The sequence below is a fragment of the Callospermophilus lateralis genome, chromosome 8 (assembly GCF_048772815.1).
Source record: "Callospermophilus lateralis isolate mCalLat2 chromosome 8, mCalLat2.hap1, whole genome shotgun sequence".
Taxonomy (NCBI): Eukaryota; Metazoa; Chordata; class Mammalia; order Rodentia; family Sciuridae; genus Callospermophilus; species Callospermophilus lateralis.
Window position 1 is genome coordinate 76,790,116 of NC_135312.1, and position 23,098 is coordinate 76,813,213.

General features: G+C 31.2%; 1 protein-coding gene across 1 annotated transcript in view; it reads right to left on the minus strand.

Annotated features, from left to right (window-relative positions):
- Positions 1-5,181: 5,181 nt before the first annotated feature.
- LOC143406187 (bifunctional heparan sulfate N-deacetylase/N-sulfotransferase 3) overlaps positions 5,182-23,098 on the minus strand; it is a 139,786-nt gene continuing 121,869 nt past the window's right edge. The window contains exons 8-13 of the mRNA XM_076864827.1: positions 20,235-20,358; positions 15,794-15,968; positions 12,817-12,987; positions 11,336-11,445; positions 7,165-7,267; positions 5,182-5,301 (exon numbers count right to left, since the gene is read on the minus strand). Coding sequence (XP_076720942.1) covers positions 5,182-5,301; positions 7,165-7,267; positions 11,336-11,445; positions 12,817-12,987; positions 15,794-15,968; positions 20,235-20,358 — 803 coding nt within the window. The remainder of the gene's footprint in view (positions 5,302-7,164; positions 7,268-11,335; positions 11,446-12,816; positions 12,988-15,793; positions 15,969-20,234; positions 20,359-23,098) is intronic.

Below are 23,098 nucleotides of genomic sequence, written 5' to 3' on the forward strand. Positions count from 1 at the left end.
TGTATACACACACACAAATATATATATATATATATATATATATATATATATATATATATATTCTTTTTATATTTTTATACATATACACACATACACACACTTATATTTCTATTGGTGCTATTTATTTTGAGAACTCTGATATATTGAAATATTGCACTTGAATCTTGCAAGTGAATATGTTTTCTTACTTATTGATTTTACTTATGATTCCTTTGTCTCTAAGAGATTTGCCAAAGGATATGGTTGATATATAGCTAATTTCAATTTTAGTGATTTATCAATTTTTATATTCATAAGAATAGGATAAAAAGTAGTAATAAAAATGAAAATGTTAGGTTAGGTACAGAATTAATTGAAGACGTTTCAAGGAAAGATTAATTTAATATACTAATAAATAAGTGAAAAATTTGACTCCACCATTTGTCAAGACCAGTAACATATAGAAAACTCAAATGGACAAAAATCAGGATAATTACAGATCAATTAGTATAATAGGAGCACTGCATGAGAAGCACCATCCTCAATTCTGTTAGTACCCTTGGCCAACTCTAAATATTCTTTGGGATGTAATCAATGCCATACTGTATATTTTAGGGTTCTCCGGAGATGCAGAATGATAGGACCTCCATATCTGTCTGTCTACCTACCTATCTATCCTCTGACATATAAATATTCTATCTATCTATCTATCATCTATCTATCTATCTATCTATTATCTCTCTCTGATTTATTATGAGGGGTTGGCTTATATGATTATACATGCCAAAATGTCCCATGATCACCTGTCTGAAAAATGGAGAGTGGGTGAAGTTGGTGGTATACTTTAGTCTGAAACTGAAGGCCTGACAACCAGGGGAGACACTGGCCTAAATCCCAGTCTGAAGGAAAAGATGTCAGAGAGCCAGATAAAAAGGAGAACATTCTTTTCTCTTTCACCTTTTGCTCTCTCCAGGACCTCAAAGGGTTGGACGATACCCACTTATTTGGGGGAGACAGTCCACTGTTCACTCATGGAAATTCTAATTTCATTCACAAACAACCTCCTTGACACACCTAGGAATAATCTTTGATCTGGCTCAAAGTGACCTATAGTTGACTATCACACTGCCTTCATTCTTCATCCTCAAAGGTCAAATTAGTCAGCTTTTGTGATGTTAAGTGAAAAGATGGTGAACATTCCAAACCAGCCCAGGAATAATTTCTTAAGGACTATCTACCATAGAGTATTTATTTTTGCTACTATGACTGCTGTTTGGATATGAGTATTTTTGTGTTTGGGGGGCTGATGTGTGACATATGGACAAGGGTAAGGAGCAGCTAAGTTATCAATTATCATCAAGCAGAGTAGAACTTTGGCATATTAGAATTTAGCTATACAGTGCAAATTGATATTATGGAGATACCTTCACATGAAAATATTGGACCAGTTCAGTGCCTCTCATCTGTGAGTTGTTCCTTAGGGCTTAAAATGTATCTCCTAGAAAATGCAGGACTGATATCTCTGAAAAGCATAATATCATGCCGTTGTACACCAGTAATATTGATGGATTGGTTTATTAGCTAGTACTGAGACTGGTCCTAGAGTAGATGAAATATGGGACTGCATATTTGGGAAGAAAATTGTAAAATAAGATGTATTCCAGGTAGGAGCAATGTATCTATGTGGTGTGTGTGTGTGTGTGTGTGTGTGTGTGTGTGTGTGTGTGTGAGAGAGAGAGAGAGAGAGAGAGAGAGAGAGAGAGAGAGAGAGAGAGACTCACTACATGAAGATAAGGTGAGTTGCAACAGGAAATTTGATATCTGGAAGAGAAAGGGGTTGAAATAGAGAAAAAATGTGAAAAATGAAGGTAGACATTTAGCTCTACATATTTTGTTCAGAGATTGTTTTCTAGATTTTTAAAAATGGGCATGGTGCTATGTTGTTATTTTTTTTAAAAAAACTATTGTTGCATTCCAATTTTCATTCCCCAATACCTCTCCTTCCTTTCACTTTTCCCCTCCCTTGATCTTTCTCTACTCAACTTGTCTCATTTCAATTTTCCTGATGTCCTTTTTTCTGTTCTTTCTCTCTCTCTCTGTCTCTCTTTAGCTTCCACATATGAGAGAAAGCATATTAGCTTTGACTTTCTGAGTCTAGCTTATCTCCACATGATGTTTTCTGTAATTTTATAAAGGAAAGACTAGCTAACACCTTTTAAAGATCTAAAGAAATAAAAAGGGGTTCATCTGTGAGAGCAGAAAAGAGTACTGGGAGTCAGACATTCTACAACCACCTGGGTTCTCAAGTCTCTGAAGCAACAGCTGTGTGATTTTCTCATTCTTTTATTCCAGAGTCCCAAAAGTGATGTAGGAGCTGCTTTATATCTGATAGAACTAAAAAGGAAAAAAAACACAAGAAATAACACCAAAATTTAGGAGAACTTTGAGCAGTTATATACAAATTTTTACTTATTCCCTACTCAGAAGCACTCATCCATCTCTACTTTAGATTATGTTAGTGGCATCTATGTTCTGTTACCACTTCCCACTGCCTCCCAGGCAAAATTATCAAGTACCTACTTCTTGCCTAAAATCACTAGTCCCAAAATCTTCATTTTCTTATAAGAGTTTATTGTTTTACATAAGATACCATGCTACTATCAGAGTTATATCCAGTTTTTTTTTCTTTAAAAAAAAACGCAGAGAAAAAAAATGTTTTCAGTAATTTTCATTCAATGTGAATGACAAATATTATAGCTATAAACAGGGAAATAACCATTTCATTTCTTCCTGAGGAAGTTTCATATTTTAAGCAATGAAAAAGGGAATTCTATACAAAGCAATTTTTAAATCATGTTCTCTCTCAGTCTTTTCTCATGTGTATTTATGTTAGTTTCAGAATAGCATGACTGACTGGAATATACAGTGTGGAAAATATGCACATCTTCTGGAATTTGATACTATATTCAAAACACACGCTGAGTGGTCAAAAATCCTTTCAAACCCTTGCAACTGTATGTAGCATCAAACTCCATACTTTGTGATGGAGTTAATCTTGATGCTATATCTTCCCTTTTTTCTCCTTTCATTATACAAGCACTGAGTATAAACAATTATTTCAAAGGATGAATTGTTCAGTCAAGTCAATTTACCTTGACAAAAGGATACCATTCACAACTTATTCAGAAATTTAAAGGTACATCTCATCTTTAAAGCATATATGTATCAACTTTCCTTTTTTCTTTTATCAACAAAAATGTTGACAAATAAAAACAAGACACTGTATGTAACTGCTGCAGCCTTCTCTCATTGCATCCTTCTTAAGTCAATTTTCTTAAATTAATAGAGATGAAAGATTATTATAATTTATTTTAGTATGTTTGGCATGTATTGCTTTGAAAGAGTCAACAGTAGGCATAAAGACTGAATTTCTCATGTTTGTTTAAGTGATTTTGCTTTTGCTTTTTACTAAGGGTCTTACAATTGTTTTTCTTCCAATTCTTTCCGCTCTTTGTTTAAAAATTAATGTATTTGGGGAGTACATAAGATCTCAAAATAACATTTAATTGATAATTATAATGTATATTTAAAATTACAGCAAGTATAAGGATCAAACATTTTGTTTTATAATTATTATGCAGAGTTAGTTTTACACATTATAGTGACAATGAAAATAGTAGTTTCCTTGCATATATATTTTTTAATCATACCTTTAAGGATTTTTTATAAAGACATGTAATCATATTAGGGAATTTATTTACTATTTAAATTTTGTGTGTATGTGAAGTAATCTAAAAATTAAGTAAATATTAATACAAAAAAGTTGATTTATTTTAAATCTTTTCCTTTTTAAATACTTCAGTAAGTAAGTATAAATATACTTCAAGAGTCATGTGATGCTCATCTGTGTACTTCCTTCATTTAATTTTGTAGCTATCCATAAATTTAACTGTGTTCTGTTATCTTCTGTGACAGTAATATGTGAAATAATTTAAAAAATGGGATTTTATTCTTATTTTTCTCTGCTTTGTATTACAATTATCATTTCAAATATCAGATTATAAATCAAATATTAATTTCTGTTTTATTACAAATCTGACATTATACAATTTTATTTTGGACTACAGGAAAAATGTAGCTTTGTAATAATATAAGTGTAAACAATTTGAACATATCATCTAGGGAAGCTGTCCTTAGTTTTAATTTGGTAGGTTTTACTCTGGGAAACATATATGTAAGCTATTCATATCAAAAGATGGTTTGTTACCAGAGATGACACATATCTCAGAGACTCTGCATGCATTTCTGTAGAACTAGAGAGGACTGCTGGAATAGATTTGTAGCACACAGCAAGTGGGTATAGAGTTCTCAATGATATATCTTTAGACCCCTATCCTTTCTCCTTTATAGAGGATTCAGTCAGTACACTTACATTATCATTTACTATTTTGGCGTACTCAGTGTGTTTCTACGTATCATCCAACAAATTTACAATATGTATTTCAGTATAATAGTTACCTTACAATGGAAGAGTTAGTAATTTTTACATAAATGAACTAGACTATATATATGACAAATCACTTTTCTTTTTTTGCTACAGTACTTCTCTTTTTTATGCAGATAAAGCACATGTATAGCTTTTCCACTCTCTGATCTAGCACAAATTATAATTTACAATTCTTTCTAAATACTTCAGTAGATTTAAGTTCTGACAAGTGTTTTTTTTTATGTATTATGCTTCTGGAATTTTATGTTATATTGTGAGGTTTATTTTGGTTCTTATTTTGAAGGATGCCTCATAGAATCAAAGATTAAAAAAAATTACAGGCAAACAGTAGTCTAAAATCTGTAGACACAATCTTAGTTGACATATCAAAGTGTAAATATTAATATGAAATGGACCTTTTTGCATTTGTGTTTGTTATTTATGTTTGCTGCTACTGACTTACACATGAGTGCACAGTAAGTAGTCTATGACAATCTCACAGGCTTGGATGAGCGTTAAGCAGTAGGCCATAGGCCTCAAGGATTGTAACAGATATTTTTCTTGTCCTTTTTTTTTTTTTTTCTAATAATCCACATGCCAGCACATGGAAGGAGCCTTGTCCTTTCTTCTTATTTGAAGAGGTATATTTTGATCATCTTTTGGTAGCTTCTGAAAACTTTGGAAAAGATGAATCCTCAACAAGTTTTCTCTCAATGCTATCTCACTTTCTGCAGTTCTTGTCTCAACCAAGATGGGAGAGGTTGCCCCAGTTTGTGTAGCAGCTTTGAGAGTTCCACATTGTGATCCCGATAGTAGCTTGATAGAAATGCTCTGCTCTGAGTGGGGAGGGAGAGATAAAAGTACATTCAATTTTGTTTATTAATGTATATTTTATACATTTTGACTATGATTAAATAATCATCAAGTATATCAGATCTGGATTAAAATTTGTATTAAGCAGGTGAACTGTTTATTTAGCCCATAGTGTTTTGTTGACATTTTTGAGGCCCTTTATATTTACCTTTCTCTGAAAACCATATGACCAAACCAGACACTTTAGCCCCTTCAATTTGGTAGGTTTTACTCTGGGAAACATATAGGTAAGCTATTCATATCAAAAGATGGTTTGTTACAATAAATTCAGTATGTACTCCAATAAATTCATTATGTACTTCACAGTAACCTTGTAGAGAGATTTAAAATTGATATCTTGAAAAGTTCTTTACCACTAAATTTTGTATTTTATCTCAGTGTGTCTATGTGAGACCAGAGTAAAATAATATGTTAAGAAAAACATAATATGGTATCTTTTAAATGTTGTAACTTTAATAAATAAATTTTGTACAAAGTTTGACATAAAAACAATAAATTTTGCATTGCTCTCTTGAAGTAGTATAGAAATGTCCCTTCAAACTCTTTTAATGTATTAGGATTATTTTATAGTGCTATGAGGGTATATTTTTATCAACCAAATAAAATTAGAATTCAGAGAATGTAAATTCTTTATCAAAACAGTGAAAGTTCTCCTTTCCTAATGTCTTTGATACAGAATTTAAGTATGAGCTTTTTGATTATAGGCCATATCTCTATCAGGCCTGATACAACAAATAGTTCTCAAAGTCCTGTTAGATATAATTTTCAAATAAATTCAGATTACCTAAGGATTCTCAGACAACCTCAGATTGTCAGTTAACATAAGGTATTAAATATTGTGGGGAAAAACCCAAATACTTTAGTTTCTGAGTTCTAAATATATATATGTTTTTATTAATTCATGTAATTATAATATATAATCATAATCTTCCTGCATTCTAATAGCCAAACTATATTTTAAGTAGGCTGATTATGAAATGAAAATATGAATAAATTTCATGAGCATTAAGTACTAAAGTAAAAATGCAGGATATTCAACCTGAAAAAAAACTATAGCATTAAGTGTTCATCATCTCAGGATACTTAACAGAATAAACAAAGTGCTAGGTACCATAATGTACACATCTCCATTCCTTAAAACCTGAGTAATCGGGCTGGGGATGTGACTCAAGGGGTAACGCGCTCGCCTGGCATGCGCCGGGCACTGGGTTCGATCCTCAGCACCACATATAATAAAGATGTTGTGTCCACCAAAAACTGAAAAATAAACATTAAAAAAAATTCTCTATCTCTCTCTCTTAAAAAAAAAAACCTGAGTAATATATTAGTATATTATACATCTGGGAAACGTATTAATTTTTTTCATTTTAATAGCATAAAAACAGTTCAAAGTTCAGTACATTATAACAGTAATATTATCTAGGCTATACTTACCACTATGGAGTAATTTTGTGGTGACAAAAGATAGAAACTTTTTTTTGATCCTATTTTCAATTTCTAGTTGATATATTTCCTGTCTTGGATTCAGTTAACCTTTTTAGTGTAGAAATTTCTGTGCACTATCATTCTTTTTAGAATGAGATGATATCTTTCTGTCCTTATTCAAAATTGAAAAAATTCTATTGTTTTCATTTATTGTTGCATGACAGGTAATGTTGTATAATTGAAGAAATCAAAAAAACAAACATAGATATTCTAAAACTCAATTGTCACTTTTAAATTTTAGAAAGTTGAATTTGACTTAATCACTTTTCTAAGAAAACAGATATGATGTTACTATTTATTCTTTTGTACAAATAGCTTAGATTTTTAAGCTCTACACTTACATCAGAATCCATTGGTGGATATTTTCTTCCTTTACTCTTTCCAAGGCATTTTGTTTTACCTTCTTCCAGCAACTGACACCAGAAACCTTTATGAGAATCAAACCTAAAAAATTACAAACCCCCAAAGAAACCTTAAAGAAATTATTTTTAAGTAGTTTATAAGATATGATGACCAATAACATAAGTATTTTTATTTGAATATCAATCTATAACAAATAAAACTGGAAGGTTTTTTTCTTTTATACTATATCTCTTTGCATAAAGTCTTGTATGATAAAGAATAAAATAGTATAGAAAGACCTACTTCCTCCAGCCATGTCTCACCTGTCTATGGTTACCACCCAGTGTTCCATGTTTAAGTTAGCATACAATCCTGAAATCCATAAAGTTAATAAAAATTATGAGCAAGATTTGCACAATGAAAACTCTAATTTCCATGCTAATTTTGTCATAAGGAATTTCCAGTCCCTCTGTCATATTTCTAAGTTTGCCCAATTCTTAATACAAAATTTTTCAGTAAAAAATATCCTATTAGTAAAAAATTAAGACTAATTCCTTCATCTGGTATCAAAATATTTATAAATTTTAAGTCCATTTTTATAGGGTTTAAAAATGACAAATCAATCTTCATCACTTCTGTGTATCACAGAACTACAGGGTGATTTGAGAGAAAAGATTTTGATGTGCCATGGAGTTATTACTTTTAGAATTCTATAGCTATAAACCAAATTTAATTATTTTCCAGATAAAACAATTTCTTCTTTTAATATGAGAGCTATATTAAAGTAATTCCATCTATAAATGGGATTTTCATACTATAATTGTAATAATAATAGTATTATGTTAAATTTATATTTGTTTATCAAAATATTTTGTATTTCTTTATTTGAACCTTCATTATAACCCTGTTAATCAGTTTTTATTACTGTGACAAAAATACCTGACAAGCACAACTTAGAGGAGGTAAAGTTTATTTTGAGTTTAAAAGTTCAATTCATGGTTGACTAACTATTACTGTGGATCTGAGATAAGGCAGAATATCATAGCAAAAGGGTACGGGGGAGGAAAGTTGATCAGTTCATGGTAGCCAGTAAGCAGAGAGTGAGAAAGAAGCCAGGGACCAGATATAGTTCCCAAGGCCATGCCCCCAGAGATCTACTTCCTGTAGCCACTCACCACCATTAGCAATATATAAAGTTTCAAGTTTCACCACTTTCTTGCCAACATCACATATTATCTTTTGGATTATAACCATTGCAATGGGTGTAAACTGGTATCTCAATATGGCCTTAATTTCATACCTCTATAATTAAACATTTATTTATAATGTAAAATTCAGTGAGTTGCGAGATAGATTCTGTTTGTAGCAATGTCTGATACAACTTATAAAGCTCATTTTAAGCTTTCAGTTTTGAAAGGAAGTACTTCCTGTTGATATACTATTTATTACTAAAAATTCACAATAGTTTTTGTCTGGATCTTGTGACAATGGGAAGAACTTAAAATTGGTCAGGGTAGGTTCCAGAAATAATTGATTTCCAAATCTGCCTCTTTAAACTACTTGCTGAGTAATTTTTGGCTTAATTTTTCTATGCTCTAATATTTTTACCTGAAAAATAGTACTATTTTGCTAATACTACTTATCACACAGTTTTATGAGGATATATATACACACACATATAAATTATTTAGTATGTATAGTAAATATGTTTAGTAAATATATTTCTATTCAAAACTTAACATTTCTAGATACTTCTTCATAGGTCATCCTAAGGATAACCAGATTTTAGTTACTATGACAACTAGTTTTGCTATTAAAAAGTCTTATACGGTAGATTCTTACCCAAACTCATCTGCAGTGAGTTGAGAAAGAACTCCTGGGCAACATAAATTTGATTATCAGCATGTGATATTAGAAACATTTGAAGTCTTTCTAAATTTAATGCATCTTCAGTCCTTTATGACTTAACCAAGCCTCATAAAAAATACACACACACACACACACACACAAGAAAAATTATATTCTATCTTTGACTTTCAAATTAATAATTCCCATTCATCAAAGTTTTCAAAGTTTTCAAAGTAACTTTGTATTAAATTTTTATTTAACACAGTCTGGTTTCACTAAACAAATATATTAATGGGCTGAGAAATGAGATATCATGTTCAGGTATTTAAGTAACTAGTATTTCTGAATTGAAGACTTCTGTCATGGCCATCAATGCCTATGTGATAATTGTGAATGGACATATTTGTGGCAAAATTTAAAATTTATATTTTTAATTTTAATTTATCACATTAGCACAATTCATGTCAAGTTTTAATTTTCTTCATTTTTTTCAAATATTTAATTATTTTCAAAACACTATGTAACACATAACCTGAAAACTAAACTAGTGTCAATATCAATCCTATTGTTCATAATTAAGGAATTAAGTTTTTGTTGGACAAAAGTTTTTAAATGAGGCCTCCCAGCCTCTCTGGATACTGGCCCTCTTTTAAGGCAGTATGCATTTGATATAAATAAATACCCTGAAATAAGCTGTAAAATGTAACTTACTTTTTTGAATGAGAAAGTTCCAAAATGTATTGTTTTAGGCTAATAGTCCTCATTTCAAACCACACCCACACTCACTGAGAAAATCAGATTATTTTTACATATTCAATAAGACTTTTAAAATTCATTATGACAATAAAAAGTAATTTTAAGATCCAGACTATCCAGTTAGTTGGTATAAATTTTGGAATTCTAGAATATTTTCTTTAGTAATCATGGAATGGAATAAAAAACACTTTGAAAATGGAGGATTTTTACCATTGCTTTTGAAAATAAGTTTTGATAGTAGAATTTGCTAAACTGAAAATAATCAGTTTAGAGACTTCTTAAATTGGAGCATTCTTTCATGCCAAGAGAGTATTGTAAAAACCTTTGTGTATACCTAGTTTCATTCATTTATTCTACTTTGTGTAATGCACTGTATTTAAGTGATTGGTTGAGAATTCATATTGGATTTTGTTTAGTAAATCCTTAATAAAGGAAGGAAGGAAGGGTCTTAAGCTGAAAAAGGAATGTAAACACTAAAAAGATGATATTCACTATCATAGCAGGAAAATAAGAAATAATACCAAAATAGATAAAGGATCTCTTAGTTTTTGGTACAAATAACATTTATGAGAATATACATTTTGTATTCATAGGCATCCCAATATTTCTACAGTACCACAGAAACAACTGTCAGAGTTACTATAAGAAGAGTAACTAAACTGTGAAGATGGGGTTCAGATAAACAACTGCAAAGGCTATCGGGTGAAAGAAGACTATGTTAGACCTAAGAAAGTGACATGAAACCTCCAAATATTCTACAAGTGCACTAGTGGTTTTCACAAGGTGTGTCAATGATGATCACAAGAAAATATGAAAAAAAAAAAACTCACTGGAAGTGCATTGTTACTCTCAGGCATATGACAATTCAACAGTGAGTCCTTTCTTAAATTCTAATGCGTCTCTTGACCCCCTTGGAGTCAATTACCAAGGAAGATCAGAGGAAATCAAGAAAAAATAAAAATAACTACCCAAACAAACAAACAAACAAATCATTGCTTTTAACTGCTGAGGTCTCTGAAGAAAGGATGACAAGGTCACATTTATTTTACATAGAGACAAAGGTAAAAAATAAAACTACTGCAATAGAACAATAATAGTACATCTCTCTTTCTCCCTCCCTCTCCTCTCTCTGTCTCTCTCTCTGTCTCTGTCTCTCTCTCTCTCTGCCTATGCTGTCACGTATTGGATTATTTCTGCCTGTATGACATTGTTTCTGAAAACTGCAAAAAAGGCCAGTTCCAAAATTATCTAATCTCCTCTTCATACATCCAAGAGGTTGAAATATTGTCTGTTAAATATGTCAACTTTTATGAACTTATTTCAAGTCTACTTTTAAGGTTTGCTGTTGGTTTTTAGAATCACATTTTTTTCCTCCACTTTTCTTCCAGGAGAAATCTGCATATTTAGGAGTAAACAGATGATTTAGGACCTTTCTTCATCACAGTGTTTTAATTGTTCTTCCCCAAATGGTTAACATATAAATTGACAATTGCACCACCAAACTACAGTTTCTTAAAATTATTTCCCTGCTGAAATTTTAAATAATTAATGAGAATACAAACTTACGTTAAAGCTTCTGAGTAATTATAATGAGGAGAGACTCCTAGAAACTTCTGTACTTCATCCATTACTGTAGCAGGATCAGTTCTTAGTTGTTGCCCATCGATAATTAGCAACTAAATCACCAAAATAATAACAATTATTATTATTATTTAATTAATGTTGAAAAAAGACATGTTAACTGTAAAATAAAAAATTTCCTGTTTATTCAGAAACAAGGTCCTAAGGAGAATTGCATGCATCATTATTAGATATAATCACACAGTACTTGTTAATGGCCTGAACCAAGAAATAAATCATGCTAATTAAGCACATTCATTTTTGTTACCTGAGAATTCCTACAAACACTTTAAAAGCAAAAAGCTAATTGTGGGGACCAAGAGAGCTTAGAAATTTAACTGCAAAATCACAAATATAAGCCAAGAAAAAAAAAAGCAGTTATTCCATCATCAATATTGGAAAGGAGCACTGTGGAAAAGAAAAGAATGTTCAAAATAAGCCCAAATGTAATAAGAAAGAAGACATGCCACGTTTTACAATTCCATTCAGGAGTAGCAATGTAAAATTTGAAGAAATACTTTGATAATTCATATGGAGAAGGTAAGAATTCTCAGAGAACCAATGCATGTACATAGTTTCTCAAAAAACTAAGGGGAAGAATTTGTTACTATGATGATAGTGGACCCAGCAAGATAAAATGACTGAGGACGGAATGGAAGGTTACAAAGTCTGTAATGAAACTCCAGCCGATATCTATTTTCCAATATTTCTATCAGTCTAGATTAGCATTACTTAATAGAACTTTCTGTGATAAAGAATGCTTTATAGCTGTGCTAACAGGTAACTATTGAGCATTTGAACGTGGATAATACAAATAAGAAACTGTATTTTTAATTTCTCTTAATATTAATACAAATTGAATTAACATTAAGTGGTAATAGCTATCACATTGAACACTGCAGTTTTAAAAGTGCAAGTACACACCACATCTGACATGACTAGATGGTTTATACAATCCAAAGGATTTGATTTGGTAACCTAAGTTGATGCCCCCCCTGCCCCCCAAAAAAGAGTAAGGAATGTGATAAAAGCATAAGACTTCCAAAAATTTCAACAAGGTGATTCAGAAGCAAAATAACATCACTTAATTAAGCAAAACAATATTTGCCTTGTTTAGTTAAGAGGCTCCCTTCAAGCTTTATTTATGTCAGAATAAGAATTAGGGATCTAATCAGGAAGCTATTGAAACTCTTTACAATCAGGTAAGGCACCAGAAAATGGAACAGGGAAAATTACTCTGAAATACTTTCCAAAAATCAGACTGCTTTTCTACTTTGCCTCTCTATTTTTCTTTGCCACAGTCCATTATTTATAAGTAAGAAGTAAAAAGCTAGTAGTTTTAATGAGTAAAATTTTCCTCTATCCTTGAGGCAATGTCATCAACTAAATGAGATTGTTACATGATGTAAATTTTTATTGCTCCATACCTGAAAGGGAGGGAAATAAGCAAGCCATCTCTCAATGTGGCTGGCATACCACCCAGGGACCAAACATCTCTTCTGCAAGGTTTTAAGCTCCGTGGGTGCATGGGGCCCGGCTGAGATTACTTCGTAGAAGCTAAACTTCAGAGCTGCAGGGTCTTCATGTGATCGCTGATGCTGATAAAAAGGTGGTTAATTAAACTAACTTGAAACATAAACATAAATAATTAAAAAACAATCTTTCTGACAAGTCCTTAAGCTAGAGGAAAGAGTGCCTCACTGCTGGAGAGTTATTTATTTTGAAATTAATAAAGGATGAAAATGTTTGCCTGGAGAATCAAAATTTAAAATTATGACACTGATGAGTATGTATTTTAAAGATTTATTTGATAGAGGATGAATTCTTATTGGTAGAATTCCTTAACCAACTTTACTGAGTTTTTTTTTCCCCTTTGTATATGTATTTTACCTGAAAGTAAACTTTTGAAAGCTACATTATGTCCCCTTTTCAGCCCATAAGAAAATCATTCATCAAGCTCAGTGGATATCCGTAATACATAAGCACTAGTTCACCCAAATAATTTTTGCTCTTCCTTGTAATGTAGTTTTTAGATCAGGAAAAAAAAATCCTATTTGCTATTTAAAATGGAGAAACTCTGACATATACATTATCCCAAATCCATAGATTTTTATCATACATTACCTAGCATCTGAAAGCCAAGATAATTTTATCTAAAGGTAACCTTTGCAGTAAATCAGAACCATTTATTGTTCAGAAAATATAGAAAGCAGCAATCCAAATATGAAAGTGTTTCATAATGACTCAGATACCAGCCCATGGATTTGAGAAAATCATCTTTTCCTTAAATTGACCAATAAATATTCAGGCTTAGTGGTAAGTTTGTAAATGTTTACCACAGCTAGTTGAGAAGCAAATTGCAATATTTAGAGTGTTTTGTTAGTTTGCATCCTTGAAACCTTCTTTTTCTGTAAATTCCCAATTTTTCAGAGGCTAAGTGATTGCCAAGCTCCAATTTTCTTCTGTCTTTTGGAGTCAATTAAGGCTTATTTCTCTTTTCTCCAGATTTCCTGTAGAAAGGGTAAAAGGTGCAAAATCAAATCTGCCAATTTTTAGTACACCTAACTAGAATTCTGTCTTGTATGACCTTTCCTCACTCTGCCCCTGTCACAAAATCTTTCCCAATAACCTTTTCTTCTATTTGTAAACCTGAAAAAAAACTGCTTTTGTTAACTAACAAAAGGTATCTTGGTGTTAAAAAACTATATTCTTTAATTTAATATCATAATTTCAAGGAGTGTCCTATTTGAAATCATATCAGTGGAACATCCCAACCACCCCTGGTGAGAGGATTTGAGCTCTTAATATAAGGTAATTTGGTGTGCTCTAAGTAAGTATTTGCTGAGTTTAATATAAGGTAATTTGCTGTGCTCTAAGTAACCCACAGATCTTCACCAGAGGAATTGTGGGTTACTTAGAGCACACCAAATTACCTTATATTAAACCCCCCAAAGAGTTTTTGTATACACAATATTACACATTCATCTTAGCTTCATAGTTTCAAAGAAATATAGACCATAGTCTGTTTTTTTAGCCTGCTAATAATTTATTTATACATAATTATGTTTTACCCTTCCCAGAACAATCCATCACTTCAACCTCACCTCAATTTCTCCCCTTATAAATCCTTCACTTCTTCAGAGAATGTGTACTGATTCTTCTGGGGTCTGCATTTCTGCTGCAGCCAGTTAATCAATCCAGCTTGTTCCCTGTAGTCTTTAAGATGGACTTTATCACAGAATGATGCTATCAGTCCATCACTTACTTCTTTCTAATTTATATGGTTATTTATACATACAGCATTTCTCCAATTATGTAAAAGCCAGTCTCAAGTATAGCAGCCACATTTATTAACATATGTTCCATAACTTTCAGAACAAAACTTGGCACATAGTTGTCATTAAAATTATTGATGAATGGATGGAAATATAAATAATAGGTATTTTTCAATTAAAAAGTTGAGCAATGATAACAAAGGATCATAGAGACAAGATACTGATTTTGTTATATTCTTATTTTTAATTTTGAATGCCTTTTATTGAATTTTTCCATTTGGTGATTAAAATATCACTGGGACAGTTTTTTCTCTATTATTTAATGATTTATTATAAAATATACTTTATATACAAGTATCATTAGAGTCTGTTAAATTATTTTAAAGTGATTGTATCTGTGCTAAGTTCTCACCAACCTCAGAAACATAATGACAATGACTATATGAGAAGAGACTTAGAACAGGTTTAGATAGATTGGGCTTCCAGTGATGAAGATTTCTTATATAAGTTTGTCTCTAAGTTACTTCTAGAGTACAAACATTTATTTAGATTCTTTCAGAACTGGGGCAATAATCTATGGATGCCTAGAGTCTGTTTTTGTTTATAAAATTCTACTGGAACACAACCATGCTCTTTCATTAACATCATCTATGGCTATTTTCAAAATACAATTACAGAGTCACAAAAGACCTTACAACATTTAAAACATGAAATTTTGCTGTTTAGCCCTTTATATAATATAGATGTATTGGATGAAAATTCATGATTTTAAAATGCATGCTTAAAATACAGATGTATAGAAGAACAGAGGGTATGGAAATAGATGAATATCTCTACACACAAACACAAATGTGTGTATATTTCGTTTGTTATATTTCAATTTAATTTCTTTCTTGTATTAACACATTTTGTTAAATACATTAATAAAAGATTAACACAGAAAGGTGGTTTTTTGTTTTGTTTTGTTTGTTTTTTTTTTTTTTTTTAGGAAAAGTCATCTACTTTTCTGCTGATACCATCCAACTAGCAGATCTTCTCTTTTGTTAATACCTGAGATGGAGGCTATTGCTAAAAATGATCTTCCATTGTCCACGCGCCCCTTCCCCCAGTTTGACTTGTTTACCCTTACCTGGTACCAGGAGTATGCTCGGTCTGATGGGTCAATGAGAATGCTGATGATCTTGGCTTTGGGGACTAGGGAAGCAGCTCTTTTAGGAGCTTCTTCTGAGTGGAAATAATTGGCACTTTTCTCAAACAGAAAGTCAGTAGTAACATTAGATGGAATTGGGAAGAAATCCATATACCTAGAAAAGGAACATTTTTCTCAAAATAAAATCCTGTTTTACACTTATGTACTAGTGACTGAAGATAATAGAGGTGTTCCACATATTCATTTCTTTCCTAAATAAAATTTTGCCTTTAAGGCATTTTCCTCTATAGTTAGCAAGGGAAACATCCAGAACACAATAATGCATTTTAAAAATGTTTTTCTAAGTACATTTTGTTTGCTTAGTAGCAGAATAAAGGTAAGAGATGATAAAAATGTAGACATAGAATAATGGCAATAATAATCAATTTAACAATTTAAAATATATCTAAATGGATTAATACTGTACAGATGAAATTCTAAATATTCAAACAGGAATAAAATTTGATCAAAATAGATGATGTACTCAGTTCAAAGGTATTTTAAATGAATTAGAAAAAAAACATTTTTAACGTTATTATAATAATTTTATCTCCACTAGTGTGTTGAGTTGATGTTACTTAAATATCTGTTGTAAATATTATTTATTTGTTTCTGTCATATAGAACCACTTAACATCTCTCTTTAGAGTAATTACAATGAAAGAGTAAAACATATGTATATGTTTACAAATATAAAACCCAATCCAAATTTCCAAGGTCAGAATTTGTGTTTTATCTTTTACAATCTATTTACCTCCAGTGTTAACAAGGGGATACCTGTAGTCTCAAGCACAGAAATGGAGGATTCTGCTTCATGTTTTGTATTAAAGGATAAAAGTTGTCAAGTATAACAAAATCAGCAGATGATCATATATATTTATAAAGCAAAAGTGCTGGGAGCCATCAGCCAAGTAGGTATGACAAATTCCTTGCCAGCTTACTCCCATGCTGTCTAGTGGAAGGACTTCTGAAAGGTGACCTTGCTCAAGGACCAGGGCAGGATCCGTGTTTAGGGTGTTCCCCCTTTAGAATAGGGCAGTTTAGCATAATAGGAGAGTAGGGTGTTTCCCCTTTAGAATAGGGCGGTTTAGTAATAGGAGATTAGGGTGTTCCTCTTTTGGAATAGGGCGTATCCTGCTGCTGAGTTCCTCTTGAGTGCTTAGGGTCAGACAGTATTTTTTGAGAGACAGAAGCCCATGCGGTGTGGATTTAGGCAGGAGTGGATTTGAGAGAGAGTGGATTTGGGCAGAGAACGTGGATTCCCCCAGAACGTGTTTGTAGACGGCCGGTGTGAGTTCGGGAATAAAGAATTGCTGTTTGAATCTACAAGCTGTGTGGAGACTCGTGATTTGTGCCCAGCCAGAGACTGCGGCACAAAAGGGTCATGTTTTAGAGGAAAAATGATTCCTTAGAAACTACTTGGGTTGCATACATTTTATAATAATAGTTTCACTCTCCACCACCAACCCCTTCAATTCTTAAGCCACTGTGACTATAGACAAACAAGAAAAAGTAATTCAATAAATACTGAACTAAACAGTCATTAACACACATGTAAGGACTTCTTATTATAGTGTGTTGTTTTCTTTAGAATGAGATCATGCAACTTTCATAGACTTTTCAATTGTGAGATCTCATAGTTTCACATAACAATGTTTGTGGTGATATTACAGTTGTTGAAGCATTACCAACTATAACTGGTTCAACTAGTTATAGTTCAACCTTTTAGTGATGTCTTAACACTCAAAGAAGTAAAGAAATCCTTTTATGTTTTCTGGAAATTGCATTGCTGATGATAGATCATTCTAGCCTCCTTTCAGAGAGAAAGAAATATACAAAACTTTTGGGAGAGTTGATGTGGTATGTCTTCTGGTATACATTCTAGTTACAGGGAGTGCCACATTTTGGGATATTATTTAGAAGTTCATGTTGGTTGCAGGGGTGCTGAGGTTATCAAGAATGACTAGTGGTATCCTGTTTGATCCAAGCTTGCCTCAAGCTTGCCTCAAGCTTGCTTGTTTTGAGGATGGTTCCAAATATCACAAAGAAAGAGGAAATGAGCTGATTTTAGATAACTCTTGGTTTCTAACAAAGTGTCCTACCTTCACAGCAGTTTTTTATAGCTGAAACAGTTTAGGCTTTCAAATCCTACGTAGTTCTGAATGTTGGATCTATAGTGTATTAATTTTGCCTGGCCTTAGATGCTCACAGAGAAAATAATGTATGATCACCTATATGTTCACAATTTCTACTGTAGAAATGTTGAAGAAGTGCCTTATAGATTTGAAAAAAAAAAGATCAATAAGCAAATAAATAAAAGAAATCAGGTTCATATTTATAGTATGGGACCTGGATGCTCCCAAAAATGTTCACTTTTAGAAAATATACATTCAGATTATCCATAGAATTAGCAAGCACACTAGAATGTCTTAACAATTTGAGGGTTAGAAGTGAATGCCTGCCTCCTTCAGCTTTGCTACTTCTATTAAACATAACACCTCAGCATTTTTTTTCTACCTGAAAAATGTATATATATTTTTCTTTTTTCAATACTCGACATTTACTTGCTATTTGCGCTGACTCTGAGTATTTATATTTTTATTTGATTTTACTTAAAGCCACATTATGACTATAGGGGTTCTAAATGTTAACAGGATTGTATAGCTTTCCAACCTTCCACGAATCCCCATCTAACTCAAAATAATAATACCAATGGACAAAACATTAAACTTACATGCATACATAACTCAAATATTTTTCTGAGAAGTTCCAATTGCAAATCTCAACTATTTGTCAAAGATAATGTTTTCTAATTTTTATTTGCCTTACTTTGTTTGTACCCTAAACTGCTTGTCAATTAAAGGAACCCTAGCTTTATCCATTCTCCAAAAATGCAGATCCAAGAACCCTTAGATAAACTAGCTGTGCCTAAGTTAATTCTTTAAATGACCCTGGGAATCTGAGACACACAATCTTCTACACCTTTTGGAACTATGATTATAAAAAAATACCTAAGTAGTTAATGCTTCATAGAGAAGCCAGACCAGTCTGACAAATGTGAATATTTGAAGTTGTTGCATGCAAAGCTATACTTAGTGTTATATATTAAAATTTGCAATAACTATCTGTCATTTGAATTAACTGCCTTTTATAAGTATATACTTTATCAATCAAAAATGCTTGTGTTTGGGGTAATTTTAGTGAGTTATATTTAAAATCCTTCATTTTTTAAACAGTCTATTTATTTAAGTCCTATCCTTATAAATGGCTTAAGAAACTTTTTGTTCATATTACAGTGCCTATACTGTACTAGCTATGATCAAGAAGGTTTTATTTGATATAATTCATGACAACAAAAAATTGATTATTCCCACAGTCAAGCATCAGCTGAAGTAGCTGATGGTTCTCAATCCTCCCTGCTATTATTTAACACCACATAATGAACATCAAGCTCTATATAGAAAAATTGGCAGTGACATACATAACAATTTTAGCATATGTGAATTCTAGTGGGTGTTCAAATTTTACTCAATCCATTACTTTACCTTTTCATTCAGACTACCTCAAACAACACTTGAGGTGGGTGGTACTTATAAAACTGAGATTACATGATGTGACAAAACAGATATTAACATACATGATTCTTCAATGCAAAATGTGTGTTTATGCTCTAGAATTATTACAAGAATTTCATCCTTTAAATTACTCCGTCTAGCATTATACCCTAGCAGCAAAATCTCTTGATATATTTCATGATTAAAATGTTACATTGTACCATCCATTTCTACTCTATATTATAGTTTTGTATGTATCTACACTTTCACATTTTAACTATTTTCTTAAGATATCTAATTTATTTCTAATTTCAATTCAAAGGTAAAAATTTAAATTTCATAAATTTTTGATAGAGTTTTTATTGCTTTCATTACTCATGAGATATATACACATTTATATTTCTATATACTTATTATTATTGCCTTTTATACCAAAACAAAAAAAAGTATATATATGAATTATAGCACCACATAATAAAAAGTGCACAGGAGAAAAATATGAAAATGTTTTCTTAAGAGTATAAAGGAATGAAATTCCTGAGTATCATACTATTTTTTCCTATTTCACATTTGTGATCATCATCAGAGATAATTGATGCCAATTGAAGTTACATGTGAGCCTCATGAAACAATAAGTGACTCCATAAACAGAAATGAGTGTGTTATGAATGATTTTCTGTGTTCCTTCATGTTATTTGATCAGTTTCCAAGCCACCCAGGATAACTTTTATTTATGGATACAAACATATACGTTTCTAAATATTAACACTAAGTTTATACTATGCACAGAACACAAACTTTTAGATTTATACTAATAACCCATCTTACCAATCAATCCCCCTGTGGTAGTTATTTCTATTAAAGAACTGTACCTCCTCAAAGGTTTTTGGGCTGGGGGAGTTACTAAGGATGGAAGGATGCATAACCAGGAACAGAAACAAAGCCGTGGTACCTGAAAAGACAAGAGAAATTTAGAAATTAATATAATGAAAAGAAAGTTTCTACTATTAGCATTTCAAAGTTATTAAGAAATTAAATAATGTAAGGATCCAAACAGATTCATTATAATTACTCCTTGGATTAAATTTAACAGATATCTAGCATTTAAAAAAAACATGTTCTAAAAAAAATGGAGATAAAGGGATGTGAGAAGAAGCCTCTTTCAGGGATTAAGAGAATCAGCTTTTCATTTTAGTTCAATCACTGATTTGGTCTATGGCACTGGCTTTTAGCTTCTTTTTGTTTCACTTTTCTTAAGTTCTTATATATTTCATGTGTTTTCTCAGTGGATGAAAGACATAATGGACCTGAAGATATTTTAATTTAATATAGTACTATATAAATAAAATATGTTATTAGTCAATATATTACATTACCAAAATGAATAGTTTGGTTCTCCTATAAAAGTTCTTGCTAAGGTTGATGAAAGTTAATTAAACAGAATTAAAACTTTTTAAGAAGTTATCATAAACTTGAGTGTTCTTTCATATTTATAACAGTAATATAGATATTGTTTAACTTGTTAAATTTGAAAAAAATTAGTATCATTTCTTATTGACATAACTTAAAATATTAACAGTTTATTGAACAGAGAATTGTGTATCCTAGGAATCTATGTAAATTTGCAACTATTGTGGAACAAGGGTGTGAATTTTTTTAAGTGAGCAATGTCATAAGCTAAAGACTACTATTTTATTTGTCTAAATTAAGACGTAGAGCATGCAGCTTAGTCATACATCTACAAAAGAAAGGGAAGCAGGTTAGGTTCAGTTTTTCAAAGATTTAACCATGTACTTAAAACTGTGAGTGTGTTTATAAATCACAACATAAAAAAATTTCTGCACTATATATTCAGTACTCCTGGGAGAAAAATATACTACAGATTCTACTTCTCTATTCTAATGTGACTCATAGTTTATACAATCTGATGGAATAGGCTTTGTTAATTGTATTCCAAGTTGATACATAGAAATAGCAATCAAACATGATCTTGTAATATTTCTCTTACTGGAGAAATTACTGTTCTAATTTTGCTTTCTAATACTGTCATGTTGCATTTGCACAAAAGTTTGGATTTTCTTATATCTCTGATAAGCTAGTATCGGTAGTATTGTACTTAAATCTACCATATCCATCAATAGAAAAATCATTAAAATTACTATTTTTCAATTAATTGAATATTGACAGGCAAATTAATTGAAAGAAATAGTGTCTACATTACATCTGAGCCAAACAATGAACGCTTTAAATATAATCACAAATAAATATAAGAAATGAAATATATATCTATGATATACAAAGTAAAAATGTTCTTCACAAGTTTCACTTAAAATAGTAATTTTCAATTTTTAGCATATATCAGATTCACTAGAGTGCTTGTTACAACACAGATAGTTGGGACCTATCCCAGAATTTCTGGATTGAGCCATACTGTGGTGTGGCTCAAGAATTTGTCTAGCTGGGGTTGTGGCTCAGTGGTGGAGCGTTTGCCTGTCATGTGCAGGGCCCTGGGTTCGATCCTTGGCACACATAGAAATAAATAAATTCATGTATTATGTCCAACTATAACTAAAAATATATTTTAAAAAAGAATTTGCACTTCTAACAAACTATCTGGTGATACTTCGGCTGCTGGTTTGGTGATCATCTTTGAAAACCACTGAATTAGAAGAAATGTTAAACAATACACAAAACTTATTTGGGGGAAAATTCTATAGTATTTGACATTTACAGTAAAGTATAAAGAGCATGCTATTTGGAGTCAGGTAAATCCTAGTGTCAAAAGTTTTGTTTCCAGTACTTACCAGCTATGTGAACTTGAACAAAAGTTATTTAACTTTCTGAATCTCAGTTTACTGATATGTGTAGTGGAGAAGAAAATACTTGATCAAAGTCAAGTGAGATAATCTGTGAAGTATTACCTATTTAGTGCCTATTTAGATATTTACAAATATCTGAATATTTGTAAAGCATTTTTAAAAATAAATTCATTAGAATGTGATTTAGAATTTAAATAAGTAAAAATATTAAATATGTTTATATCTCAATAATATAGTTGAGATGCCATTCAGAAAAAAGCATACATCCTTTTAATTAATTAATTAACTTATTTTTGTTGTTGGGGATATAACCCAGGATTTAATGCATGCTATACAAATACTCTGCCTCTAAACTATATCCTCAGTCCTAAGTGTCTTTTTTATTTTCAATGAAAAGAATAAATGTTTGTAAAGATAAAAAACACAAATATTATAATATGAAAATAAACATTGATTCTTTTCTGAAATATTTTTGAAAAACACTCTTTTCTGATTTTTATTTTTAAGAATTATTGCTTTTTAAAATAGAGTTTCATGACCAGTATCAATTAAACAAACAGAAAAAATAAATATAATGTAATTATTTTTCATAGTCAATAAAAGGTATAATTTTTCAGTGGTCAAAAAATAGATACATGATTTCTGAATTCCATCTTTATCCACACATATTCTTTGGGCTGGATAAACTGTTTTGTATATACATTTTGTCAATAGTAAATCAAGTACATAATGATAGTTATATACCTTTAAAAAAAAAACCTGTGAAGCTTTAGTTTTTATTTATTTTTTGTCACTGTAAAGCACTCAAAAGTATTTGAATATCCAGATAACCAAAAATCTAACCAGGAAAATACTTGTGACAAAACTGGTGTA